Source organism: Pinus tabuliformis, chromosome 6, assembly GCF_031772625.1.
Source record: "Pinus tabuliformis cultivar Carrire ecotype Pingquan chromosome 6, CPIR1, whole genome shotgun sequence".
In the NCBI taxonomy this organism is placed as follows: domain Eukaryota; kingdom Viridiplantae; phylum Streptophyta; class Pinopsida; order Pinales; family Pinaceae; genus Pinus; species Pinus tabuliformis.
The window spans coordinates 73346620-73359041 of NC_142292.1; the positions used below are offsets into that span (position 1 = coordinate 73346620).

The window sequence follows — 12422 nt, forward strand, 5'->3', positions numbered from 1 at the left end:
CTTTTTGGGCCAATGAAGTTATGTTTGCACCGATTCCATTGGCCTGCCCTCCACAAGTTTAGCATATGCCACGTTTTACTATATGGGATTTGACATTTCATAAGGGTTATGGACTAGTACTAAATTACTAATACTCCAGGTATTATTTGAGTTTTCCAGTAACGTATAATTTAGATGTCAACTGATTTAGCTTGTGGTTGAGAGAAGGAATGTTCTCCTCTCCATTTGGGTTCAAACCCCACTTGTATGACATGTTTGCTCTTTATGAGTCAATTGTTGATTGCGGTTCTTTGTGAGCCAATTGTTGTTGATATGGACCTGAGGATGGGTCACATTGTATTCAAGGAAAAAAAATGTATAATATTAATTCTCTCCAATCTAGAAAATATAGGTAATATTCCATTCTTCAATTTAATGTATAGGCACCTTGGTTCTAATTGAGTCTTCCACTGATTACCTTTTATACATTGTTCATGCAGCAGCATTTTGCAAGCAATAATACATTACGGAGATGTTCCATCATTATTTCAAAACTTCCCACTTACACATCCACAAGACAGGGTTTAATGGTAACCATTCACTCTCTCTCTTCCATCAAGTTAGCCAACCCTCCGAGATTCCCTAGGGTAAGTATGTAGTTTTTCTCAAAATCAAAATTATGAACTGTATGCATATAAAGCAATCACTCGTTGTAAGCAAAATACCTCAAAACAACTGCACGTATATGCAAGGAATCTAGTAACCCAAACTTGACCAGGTCATTAAGATCTGAACAAACAAGACTATCACAATCCGAAATCTGAAAATATTCGAGAATGTTGGGTTCCAGAAAAATGAATGGACCAAATAATTGTAGGCTGAGTTTCAGGCATACTTGATTTTTTTTAAACCTGGAGATTTCTTCACAAAAATTCTGTTGAAGACAATAATGTATTGTTTAAGATAAGGTCATTAACCCAGATTGGCAATAACAGCATCTACTACCTCTTGGGTGGTGCTATCTCCACCAAGATCATTTGTACGGTATTTGCCATCTTTGATGACAGAAATAACAGCTTGCTCTAACCGATCTGCAAAAGAAGGGAACTGCAAATGCCGCAACATCATCGCAGAAGATAATAACACTGCCACAGGATTAGCCATTTTCTGTAAAACCAGCTTTTCGTTTCCAACATTCCCTGCTGAAGCCCCTTGCTCAAAAATGGCATGTTCTGCACCAACATTTCCTGCAAAAAGATGTAACTTAATCTCTTTCTCTTTGAAGAGCTATTGGGCCTAATATGCTATGGATGACAGCAATTTATCACATCTAAGTCAAATATGGAAGCGTGAAAGGTAAGTTATTCACACAACTGAAAAGTTGAAATGAACATCACGTGAGAATTTGTTCAATCATTGCAGATGCAGTAAAACTAAATACTATATTTATGAAATATGCCACCAGTGGAGCTTGGGGAAAACCATCATAAAAATAAATATGTTTTTCCAAAAAGGAATATCATCACTACTTATGTGCCTAAAATGAATATGTTTTTCTAATCATAACCTCAATTCAGTAATTTTAATGCATAGTACAAATGATAGTAAAGAAAGCTTCGAGTCATGGTAGTACCTCCTGGCATAACTCCAGTACCACCTGCGATACCAGCTGCAGTGTTTGCAACCAAATTACCATACAAATTTGGAGTAACCTGTAAATGCAAATCAATGTTAAAGTAATATGAGTGCATATCAAATTACATCACTTGACTGGTAAAGTGATCTTTATTTCTTGCATTATCGAAACTCAGTGTAATATGAAACAACAGAAAAAAAATGTGTCTAGAGAAGGTTAGTATTACCATGAAACACTGTCAAGGATACCCTATATTGGCCCAAAATCCTAGCAGACAAACCAGCAATCTCTGTTTTAGCACCAACTGAAGTCTGAAAATGTGGATTTATCACTAGTTTCTTCATAGTGACAAGAAAAACTTCAGAATTGGATTATAGGATAGACAGCATTCGCATCCTCCAAGGAACAGTCAAAAAGACTGATGTCAGGGGTATCTCATGGTGGTTTTAGGTAACTTTACAGAAGTGGTTTGATTGCCAGGGTATCGATGTCAATTAAAGAACAGTAGGCTATCCAGTGTATCGCACTTTGGAGTACTGATATTGTTAGAAATACTTTTCAATATAGAACAAAAGTACTTTCACACCGCATTAGCTCAGCATGAGAAAATCTCATTTAAACAATCTGTAACCCATGCATGAAGTGATTGATATATCCTTTCATGAAACATTTATGGGAGTGGTACAAGGAACTTCCGCATCCCTCAAATTTTAAAATCATAGATTTACAGACAAGAATATCAAAATTTTGGCATGTAGAGTAGAATGTCCATAAATTTTAAAAATGCTTAGGAGGTTAATTTTAGACACAGCAAATTTAAGTGTTTCTGGGAGGGAAGCATATAATTAAGCGACATCCAAATGAATCATCCTAGCTTTTCTTGTCTCTAAAGTGTGTTGGAGATGCTATAGAATCCCTGATTATGTAATTCTAATATAACGATTGATCTGCATCAAGCATACACATTGGGGTATATTTACAAGAAAAGCAAATATGCAAGTTATCATTTTATATATTCAATAGTTGGATGATAAGAAGGTACAAAATGTGACTTGTTACTTATAGTATTTTTCAGTTACAATACCACGGGTCAATTCCATGGGTGAATGAATACCATGGGTGGATTTTACAATACCACGGGCAGATGCCATTTACAATACCATGGGTAAATTCTATGGGTGAATGAATATCATGGGTGGATTTTACAATACCACGGGCGGATGCCATTTACAATACCATGGGTAAATTCCATGGGTCGATAAATAATATGGGTGGATGAGTACCATGGGTTGATGCCATTTTTCATTTGGATCAAAGGTTGGTGATTTTGGAAGTCAAGAGAACTGTGTAGCATGTTACCCTTCAAAATGCTTTAGCATTTTGAACATTCCATCCAGCATCGCTACCAAGGTTACTTGGGTGCAGGAGCAAAAATGGGGAGCGGGAGCGGGAGCGGGAGCGACATTTTCAGAACCTCCCGGTTTGGGAGCGATTTGGGGAGCGATTATATATATATATATATATCAACAAAAGCAAGTAGAATGATGAATTAGATATAAAAAGCATAAAAAACATAGATTGAACCATATAACAACAATCATCTAGAAGTTATAATCTTCATCAACCACGTCCACAAGTTAGTGACATAGTAACATACAACATATTGAGTCTCACGATTCATCAATCTTAAAGTTTCAAGCTTTCAAAATTCAATATATAACATATATCATCATTGATCACCAAAGTTGTACTTGTAAGCTAAGTGTAACCATTATAACAAATAATATCTAACATGAAATGAAATGTTATAAAATGAAATGAAATGAAACAACATTCAACTTTCACGAAGCATCATATTCATAATTCATTACCAATGAGTTAAAATTGCCAACTTCAAACTTCAAACTTAAATTGTCATATATTGTTTACAAAAAATATCATAACAAATATGAAAGAGTCAACAGTTATAAAAATTACTAGAAACTATAAAAGACAAGTAAATCTATTATCTATTGCTAATGCTTGGGCCTCTTGCCGCCACGAGAAATGTCTAATTTTTTAGTCTTGTTGGAAAATCAGGATCTTTGTCATTAATATCATCCTCTAAGCATTAATATCCAGAGGTATCTTTGTAATTACCTCTGGATCTATATAGGGATCTTTGTCATTAATATCACCCTCTAAGCATTAACATAAGATAGAAAAAACATAGCATGTCAAGTCAAGGTTTTGTTTGACTGATGGGTACATTTTTAGTAGGGTCATGATAGAGGAGTTCGACAATCAATTCCACTAACATCAAGGTACATAGAGAGATTTGCGCTCTTGATTACATACGAATTCCATACCCTAATACATGACAAATTCCAATGGAAACATTGCAATCCCCCCAATCCTAAAACCCTGAAACACTGATAAGTCTGTTGGATTTTGAATGAGATCTAAAATTCTACTTTCTCCATATGAAATCCAATGAGGTCGGAACCACTCTCAAACATCCTTAGTCATTTCATGGTAATGTTAAAAATTTGAGTAAAAGTGCCAAAGTGACATTCTCCTTAATCTTCATTTTCAGTGACATTCTCCTTAATCTTTATTTTCATCCTTTTACTTTAATTCTTAAACATTACCATGAATCGCATATCAATACTACGGCCATAGGCTTGATCATTAGGCTGCCCCACTCAGAAATTATTTGTTTCTTTGAAAAAATTTGCATTTGGAATGTTACTACAAAAAAAAGACTAGGGAGCTCCCCTAATCGCTCCCTAAAAACCATGGAGCGTTTTTTTGAAAGGGAGCACACTCCCGACTAGCTCCCGAGTAGCTCTCGAGCGGAGTGCGAATTAGAAGCAGGTTCATGGGAGAGGGGGGGGCTCTCCCGCAACCCTGATCGCTACTGTTGAAATTTGATGACTAAAAAGTTTCCTGCAATCCCAACCCAATTTTAATTTCACCTTATCACTCCCATTCGATTAAATGTCTTTTCCCATAAACATACATTCAACATATAGAATTTTGGAAATGAAATTTTCAAATTAAAACACATGGGACTGTCAACACATGCTGAAAATAAATATGGACATAAACAGACCAACAACACAGATAAAAATACACATTGATTTTTGGTCAACTTAGACCCAGGCAAAACCCCTTCAATCTTCTCCAGTGAAAACCTGTTAGAGAGCTCTTCAAATTTATTTATCTTTCAAGTTCAGGAAAAATACATTTGCAAACAAAACAAAACAGCAAAATACAACTTATCTCTTCAGCCCAAAACTCCTTGAAAAGCATGCCCACTTTGCCTCGATTTCCATGCCCACTTGAAGCTAAAAATATGTACTATACAGATACAGAGTGTACTGTACGAATTTCCTATGAACTGTGTAGATTTCCATACCACTGTACGGATTTTTCAATTTTTTTCTCAAAAACTTCTCTCGAACGGCATGCAGCTCATAGCATTACATGTTGTTCGCACTATACCTTCTGATGTCTTCTATGCCTTGATCTTCGTGCCCGACTTTGCCCAAAAATCACTCCTTCAGCTTGCTGCAACAAATTTCTCCTTCAAAGCTTTTTTCCAACTCTCAACCTCCTTTCCCCAATCTACTCTCTTGAAGAATGAATGCAGTCTCTCTTTTATTTTCCCCCTTTTGTTTCCCTAAATGACTTTTGGGCAACCCTAAGATCTAATGGCTTAGATTCATTTAGATTAAGGGATGAAAATAAATGTGCATTTAATTCTTTTTCTATTTTTTAACTCACCCATTAAATAAAGTACCCACATTGTACTTTATGTCTAAAGTCATTTTTCTCTTTATAATTTAACATTGACTTTACCACTTATAAAGTCACTTTCACTTTATAAAGTCACACTTAGGAAAAGAATTATTTTGGACACTTTTCCCTAGGTAGAGACTAACCCATGGGAAACCACTTGTCCAAGGTACATTAAAAACCAACACTCCCTCTTACCAAGGAAAGAATTTCTCACCACACCCATCTTGTCCCTGAAGTGGACATGCTTGCCTCTTGGCAAGGACTTCGTGAGAACATCGGCCACCTGCTCATCTGTTGATATATACTCCAACTTCACTGCCCCCTTCTAAACATAGTCCCTAATGAAATGATATCTGATGTCAATGTGTTTTGACCTATCATGAAACACTAGATTCTCCTTGAGTTTAATGCCACTCTGATTATCACAATGAATAACCATCAGTCTCAACTCCTAATCAAATAGGCCATAAAACAACTTGCGAAGCCAATGGCCTCACAACTAACCTAGCTAGCATCCATATACTCAGCCTCAGAAGAGCTCAAAGCAACTGACTTTTGCTTTCGACTGAACCACGACACAACTGTCGAACCCAATCCGAAGCAACACCCTGAAGTGCTTTTCTTGTCAGAAGCACACCCTGCCCAATTTGAATCTGTGTAACCTGCCAACCTCACTCCATCTCCCCGCCTATAGTCCAGACCATAATCAACAGTCCCTTGCACGTAGCGAAGAATGTGCTTTGCAGCTACCCAATGCACCCTCCTGGGCTCAACCATGAACTGGCTAAGTGTGTTCACTGCAAAGCATATATCTGGCCTAGTGTTGACCAGATACATCAAGGACCCAATAAGCTGCCTATACAATGTGGGATCCACCAAACTAAAATCTGAAGCATGAAGTTTCTTCCAGTTGGTGATCATAGGTGTAGGCAAGGGTCTACAGTCTGCCATGTGAAATCTACTCAACACATCCACAGCATACTACCCCTGCCCCAGAAAGATATGCCCCTCCTCCTGCCACACCTCAATCCCCAAAAAGTAATGCATCAGTCCAATGTCCTTCATCTCAAACTCCATAGCAAGATCCTCCGTGCAACCACTAATCAGTCTCTCTGCCCCAGTAATGAACAAGTCATCAACATACAGCACAAGAATGAGCAGATCATCCCCTACAACAATGTAGTATAGGTTCGGAACTGCATCACTCTTCGTGAAACCCATCTGCTGCAAGTAAGTATCAATCCTCGAATACCAAGCTCTCGGAACTTGCTTAAGTCCATAGAGTGCTCGCCTCAACCGGCATACATGGGTCGCCACAAACCTCGCCTTGAACTTCTCCATGCTGCCATCCGCAGCATGCTTGATCTTGTAGAGCCACCTGGAAGTCATAACTGACTTGCCCTCAGATCTAAGCACCACTTCCCAAACATTGTTCTTAATGATAGAGGCATACTCCACCATAGCCTCTCTCCATAACTCCTAGCTGGCAGCCTCCTCATAGCTAGTAGGGTCAGAGTCAACAATGTTGGTAGCCTTGGCTACATAACTACAAAACTGCTCAGGTGGCACACTCTCCCTGTTCACCCTCTTCGGAGGACCAACGGACTCTGCTTCCTTCAAGGTGTCTTGAAGCCACTTGGGCCTCCTCTTCCCTGAAGAAGCTTCCCCATAGGGAACCTCATCCTTTGCCCCCCAGTCTAGTGAAACTGAAGGTCTGCCAACTGAACCTGGTGTGCCTGTACCAGCACCTGTCCTCGAAGAACCTGTACCGACACTTGTGCCTATGTCAACTGAAGTGCCATGTGAACTTTGTACTAGTGGACTCCCTAAAGAAGTGCTCAGTGAACTCGCCACTAGTGCCCCAGATGTCACTGACACTGAAGTACTTCCTGTACTAGTCGATCCAAAACCCTGAGGTCTTGCTCCCTGTACCTGACCTCCCTGCCGAGGAGAAGTCTATGACTCTCTCTCATCATATTCTCGTGATCTCCGATAAGCCCTCTCCTCCTCGAACTTCACATCCCTCCTAGTCACCACTCTTCGTTTGGAAGGAATGAAGATCTGATAAGCCTTCGAAGTCTCGTTGTAACCCATAAAGATACCCTTCTCTGCCATGGGTTCCAGCTTCATCCTCTGCTCCTTGGGGATATAAGAATATGTGAGACATCCAAAGATACAAAGATGTCCCACATGAGCCTTCTCTCCAATGAAAGCCTCCTCCAGAGTCATTCCCCAATACTCTGTGAGGACTCCTATTCTAAAGATAAACAGCAGTATTGCAGGCCTCAGCCCACAAAAACAATGGCAACCCTTGATCATGAATCATCGCTCTAACAGCCCCAACCATAGCTCTGTTTTTCCTTTCAGACACCCCATTCTATTGGGGGTTGTAAGGAACAGTGAACTCTCTCCTAATGCCCTCCTGTGCACAGAAGTAATAAAACCCACCATCGGTGTACTCATTGTTAGTGTCAGTCAATTTTTCCTTCCACTAGTGATCAAATGTTCTCTTTCAAAATGTCCATTAGGGTTTAAGGTCAAGTTTTTGTCATTTCACTAGGTCTTCCATGCAAAAACTTTGGTCACTGGTTAGTGTGTCTAGGATTATTTCCACTCCTTCAAAGATTTCCATGTCCGGTCACTGCCATCACTCAGTTGGATGTGCTATCATTGAACATATCATCATCATCAATTCAGTCAGGTCACCATGGTTTTCATTCCGCTCAGTACCTCCATTAGGTCATTAGGGTTTCACAATCACCAAATTCTCATTCCATGCATAAAAATCTGGCAAAGGAGGAGTGGTAATAAGCAAGTTTCTTAATAAATTTGATATCAAGTGTAATTTTATGTTTTCATATGTAATAATTACTTCAAGGTTCTAAGTTTAAAGGCTGTAGTTCAATGTCTAAAAAGAGGTTCAATGTTTCAAAAAGGCTCAATGTCTCCAAAAGGCCATAAAGTGACCAAGTTTCAAAAAATCAGAGATCATAAAGTGTCAAGGGTCCTAATTTGAGTTTAAAAGGATAAGAGGAGTTACTTTCTAACTCATTTTCACTTTCAAATGTCCAAGCATAGCTCAGTTATTATCATGCAGCAGGAAAACGTGGTGAAAACTAAGGGTTTTTGTTGTATTCCTAGTCAAATGCGACTCTTCTGAAGTAAATGCGACCCTTCTGAAGTAATTGCGACCCTTTTGTGCACAAATGCGACCCTTCTGAGGTGGATTGCAACCCTTTAGGAGAAAATCACGACCCATCTGTCCAAGAGCACGACCCCTCTGTCCAGAAGTGCGACTCTTTAGCAATTGCGACCTTTCTATGCCAGATTGACCCACAGGGGTTCTCTTCATGTTTTTAAGGAGATTTTTGACTTCTTCAGACCTCCAAATATCATTCAAAGACTCTTAAAGCTTCTGCAAATAGTAAGTGGGCGTCTACACCATCCTTTCAAAAAATTATCAATGTGAATTGGTTGTTTCTCAGGGTTTCTCTCCAGCAAATTCTCGGTGAATAAACCTAGTTTCTACTGATCACCATTGTCATCTATCACCCAGAAAACCCAAATTTAAAATCTCCTATCATTCCACCACTCATTTGCCATTAAATTCATCAAACCCTAGCCTCCCACTACATTTCACCTTGAGAAAAACTTCCACTTCAATTTTACCAACATCATCTAACTAGTGTTTTACCATTCAAAAAATCTAATGGAGGTTGAACAAGAGAGTGAAAAGAAAGTGCACAAGGGAGGCCATCATTCAAGGTTTGAGCCATCCAACCTAAGAGAAATCAATGCTTCTCTATTTGCTCAGAAATGTTTCAGAAATGTTGGTTGTATGAAGTTTTGTGAGCAGGTTGCAAAGTATGGTTTCCATGTTCCTTTGACAAGCATCTTTGCCCAAAATTTCAACATAGATAAAATTGTCATAGCAGGTATTGAGTTCAGTGTTTCAGCAGGTATTATTTCTTCAGCCACAGGTATTCCAAATCATGGTGACACTTGGTTCAAAGGCATGGAATTGTCTCTTTGATGATTATAAGATGTTCCTAAAACCTAATGTCAGAGAGACCTGTGAACATGTTTTTCCTTTTAGACATCTGCTTAACAAGTATGCCCCTCTAATGAAGCTTATCATGAAGTATTTTACATGTGAAGGAAGATTCTCTAGATTATACAGGTATCATGTTAGGTTACTTATGCATTTCACCTCTACAAGAACACTTAATTTGTGCAATTTTCTATCTAAGAGTGTGGTGAAAATGACTGAAAAAATTCACACCAGGGGACAGCCTCATATCACAAATTTGTTTCACCATAGCCTGATCAATATTGTGGTTATGCATCAGCTCTCAGTCAAGCAAATCACTTGGGAAACCTTTTTGGATAAATTAAAGACTGCTCCTGTCATTAGGCCCACTGTTTCTCCTAGCAAAAGAACATCATCAGGGCCTAGGTTCACAAGGTCTATGAAGCATGGTTCAACAAAAAAGCAAGCAAATGTTTCAAAGGCACTTAGACCTAAGGTAACCAAGACATATCAAAGAGGGAACATTCTTGTGTTTTCTCCACAAATTGTGGAAGGAGCCAAGCCTTCTACATCAGCACAAAAGGAATTACATTTGCAGGGTGAGGAGGCTACCCATCATGACATACAGATAGTGGACTTGGAGTCCCAAGATGATCAGCAAAACCTGAAACTAGTTGTCAGAGAGAAGGATTCTCAGATCAGGGATCTTTTGGACAATGTGGCAAGAGCCAAATTTGTCATTTCCTTCCTTGAGCAAGAAAATGAGCAGCTGAAGGCAAAGCAACTGCTTCTAGAAAAGGATTTCTTTAAAACTAGTATGCAAGAGTCCAAGGGTAAAGCAGTGCTAGAACAAGATGAACAAGAGAGGGAGGTTGGGAGGACAAGACCTAGGACAAAGGGTCTCAAAGGAAAATTGCAGAAGAAAAAAGACCAAAACCTGTTGAATGAGGATTTGAGTCTTGAAGACAGAATAGCTATGGAGATCAATGAAGACAGGAAATATTGGCTGAGCAAAGTAAATGATCATCTAGAGAAGCTTCTTGATAGAGCTAACAGGGACAATCAGATATTGAGGCATATGGCTTGTCACTATCAAACAAGGAATCAGGTTGCACAAATCAAAATCAAGAGACTGAAATCAAAACTGAAATCAAATCAATACACCAGTATTTTTGACGTGGTTAAAACCCTCAGAGTGCAAGGAGGGAAACAGTCCACGGCCTATCCCAACGTGGGTACTACAGGCAATTTATTAATCAAAGAATGAAAATTTACATAAGCTTCTCTCATGCACGGATTACCCGAACAATGACCCTCCATGCGCTTTAAATAGAACTCATGGACCAATCGGGTGTCAAGCCACGGATCAAGTGTCGGTAATACCGAGGTGAGAGTGAACCGTCGGATCACTACATATCGTGACCGTCGGATTGTAAGTTACAAAATGTACAACGGTAAAGAAACACACTTTACCTAACTCTAACCTAACTCTATACTAGACCAAGTTGAACTTAACTATATCCTATGTGTCGGAATATCCTAACATCCCCCCTTAAGAACAACTTGGGATAGGATTGAAGGATTTACAAATATGACACAATAGGAGAAGGAAGGAGGCACTAGAGCCTATCCCCCCTTAGTGACAACTTCCTGAACTCCAAGCATATATCGAAGTTTAGTGAACTTCGCCTCTGTGAGAGCCTTTGTGAAGATGTCTGCAACCTGATCATCTGTTGGACAATATTGCACTTCAAGAACATGGTCATGAATGAGCTTTCTGATGAAGTGCATGTGTAGTTCAATGTGTTTGCTGCGCTGATGCTGAACTGGATCTTTGCATAGCTGAATGGCACTTTGATTATCACACCAAAGTGTGGTTGGATGCTGCTGCTCAAAGCCAAACTCTGATAGGATCTGACGAAGCCACAAGGCTTCCTTACTAGCTTCCACGGCACCACGATACTCTGCTTCTGCTGACGAAAGAGAAATGGCAGCCTGTTTCTTACAAGCCCATGTAATAGGTCCTGAACCAAGAGTGAAGACATAACCGGCAGTAGACTTCCGATCATCAGGGTCACCAGCCCAATCAGAATCAGTGAAACCAACTAACAGAGGAGCTGCTTTGGCACTGTAATGAATCCCAAACTGTATTGTACCTCGAACATAACGAAGTATTCTTTTAGCTGCTTTCCAATGACTTTCACGGGGATTTTGCATAAAACGAGCAACAAGGCCAACAGCAAAGGAAAGATCAGGACGAGTATGGGTTAAATACAAGAGTTTTCCGACAAGTTGACGGTATAAGGTAGCATCAACTTCAGGAGAAGTACAAGAGACTGAAAGTTTGACTCCAGACTGAAAGGGAGAAGGGGCTGGCTTACAGTCTTCCATGTGAAAATGACGAAGAATATCACAAGCATACTTGGACTGGGAAAGGAAAATACCCTCTTGGGATTGCAAGACTTGAAGACCGAGAAAATAGTGTAAGTGTCCTAAGTCTGTCATTTCAAATTTCTTTTTAAGGCTGGACTTCACATGGTTTATAAGGTTGGGATCACTACCAGTAAGAATAAGATCATCAACATAAAGAACAAGGATGATAAGAGAGTTGCCCACTTTCTTGGTGTAGACAGTATTGTCAGAATGACACCTAGAAAAGCCAGATTCTAAAAGAAAGCTATCCATTTTGGCATACCAAGCCCGAGGAGCTTGCTTGAGGCCATAAAGGGATTTCTTAAGTCGACAAACAAGGCTGGAGTCTGTTTGTATGAAGCCAATGGGTTGTTCCATATAGATTTCTTCCTGCAAGTCCCCATGCAAGAAGGCAGATTTAACATCCATTTGATGGACTTCCCATTTTAAAGAGGCAGCAAGGGAAAGAACAAGGCGGATAGAGTTCATTTTGGCAACAGGGGAGAAGGTTTCAGTGTAGTCAATGCCTTCAACCTGTGAAAAGCCCTTAGCAACGAGACGAGCTTTATGTTTATCAACTTT

General features: G+C 39.5%; 1 protein-coding gene across 2 annotated transcripts in view; it reads right to left on the reverse strand.

Annotated features, from left to right (window-relative positions):
- Positions 1–736: 736 nt before the first annotated feature.
- Positions 737–12422, reverse strand: part of LOC149257309 (isocitrate dehydrogenase [NAD] regulatory subunit 1, mitochondrial-like) — a 53805-nt gene continuing 42119 nt past the window's right edge. For both annotated transcript variants that reach the window (XM_089413944.1, XM_089413942.1), the window contains exons 3-4: positions 1613–1691; positions 737–1226 (exon numbers count right to left, since the gene is read on the reverse strand). In XM_089413944.1, the coding sequence (XP_089270070.1) occupies positions 952–1226; positions 1613–1691 (354 nt within the window). In that variant the 3' untranslated portion in view covers positions 737–951. The remainder of the gene's footprint in view (positions 1227–1612; positions 1692–12422) is intronic.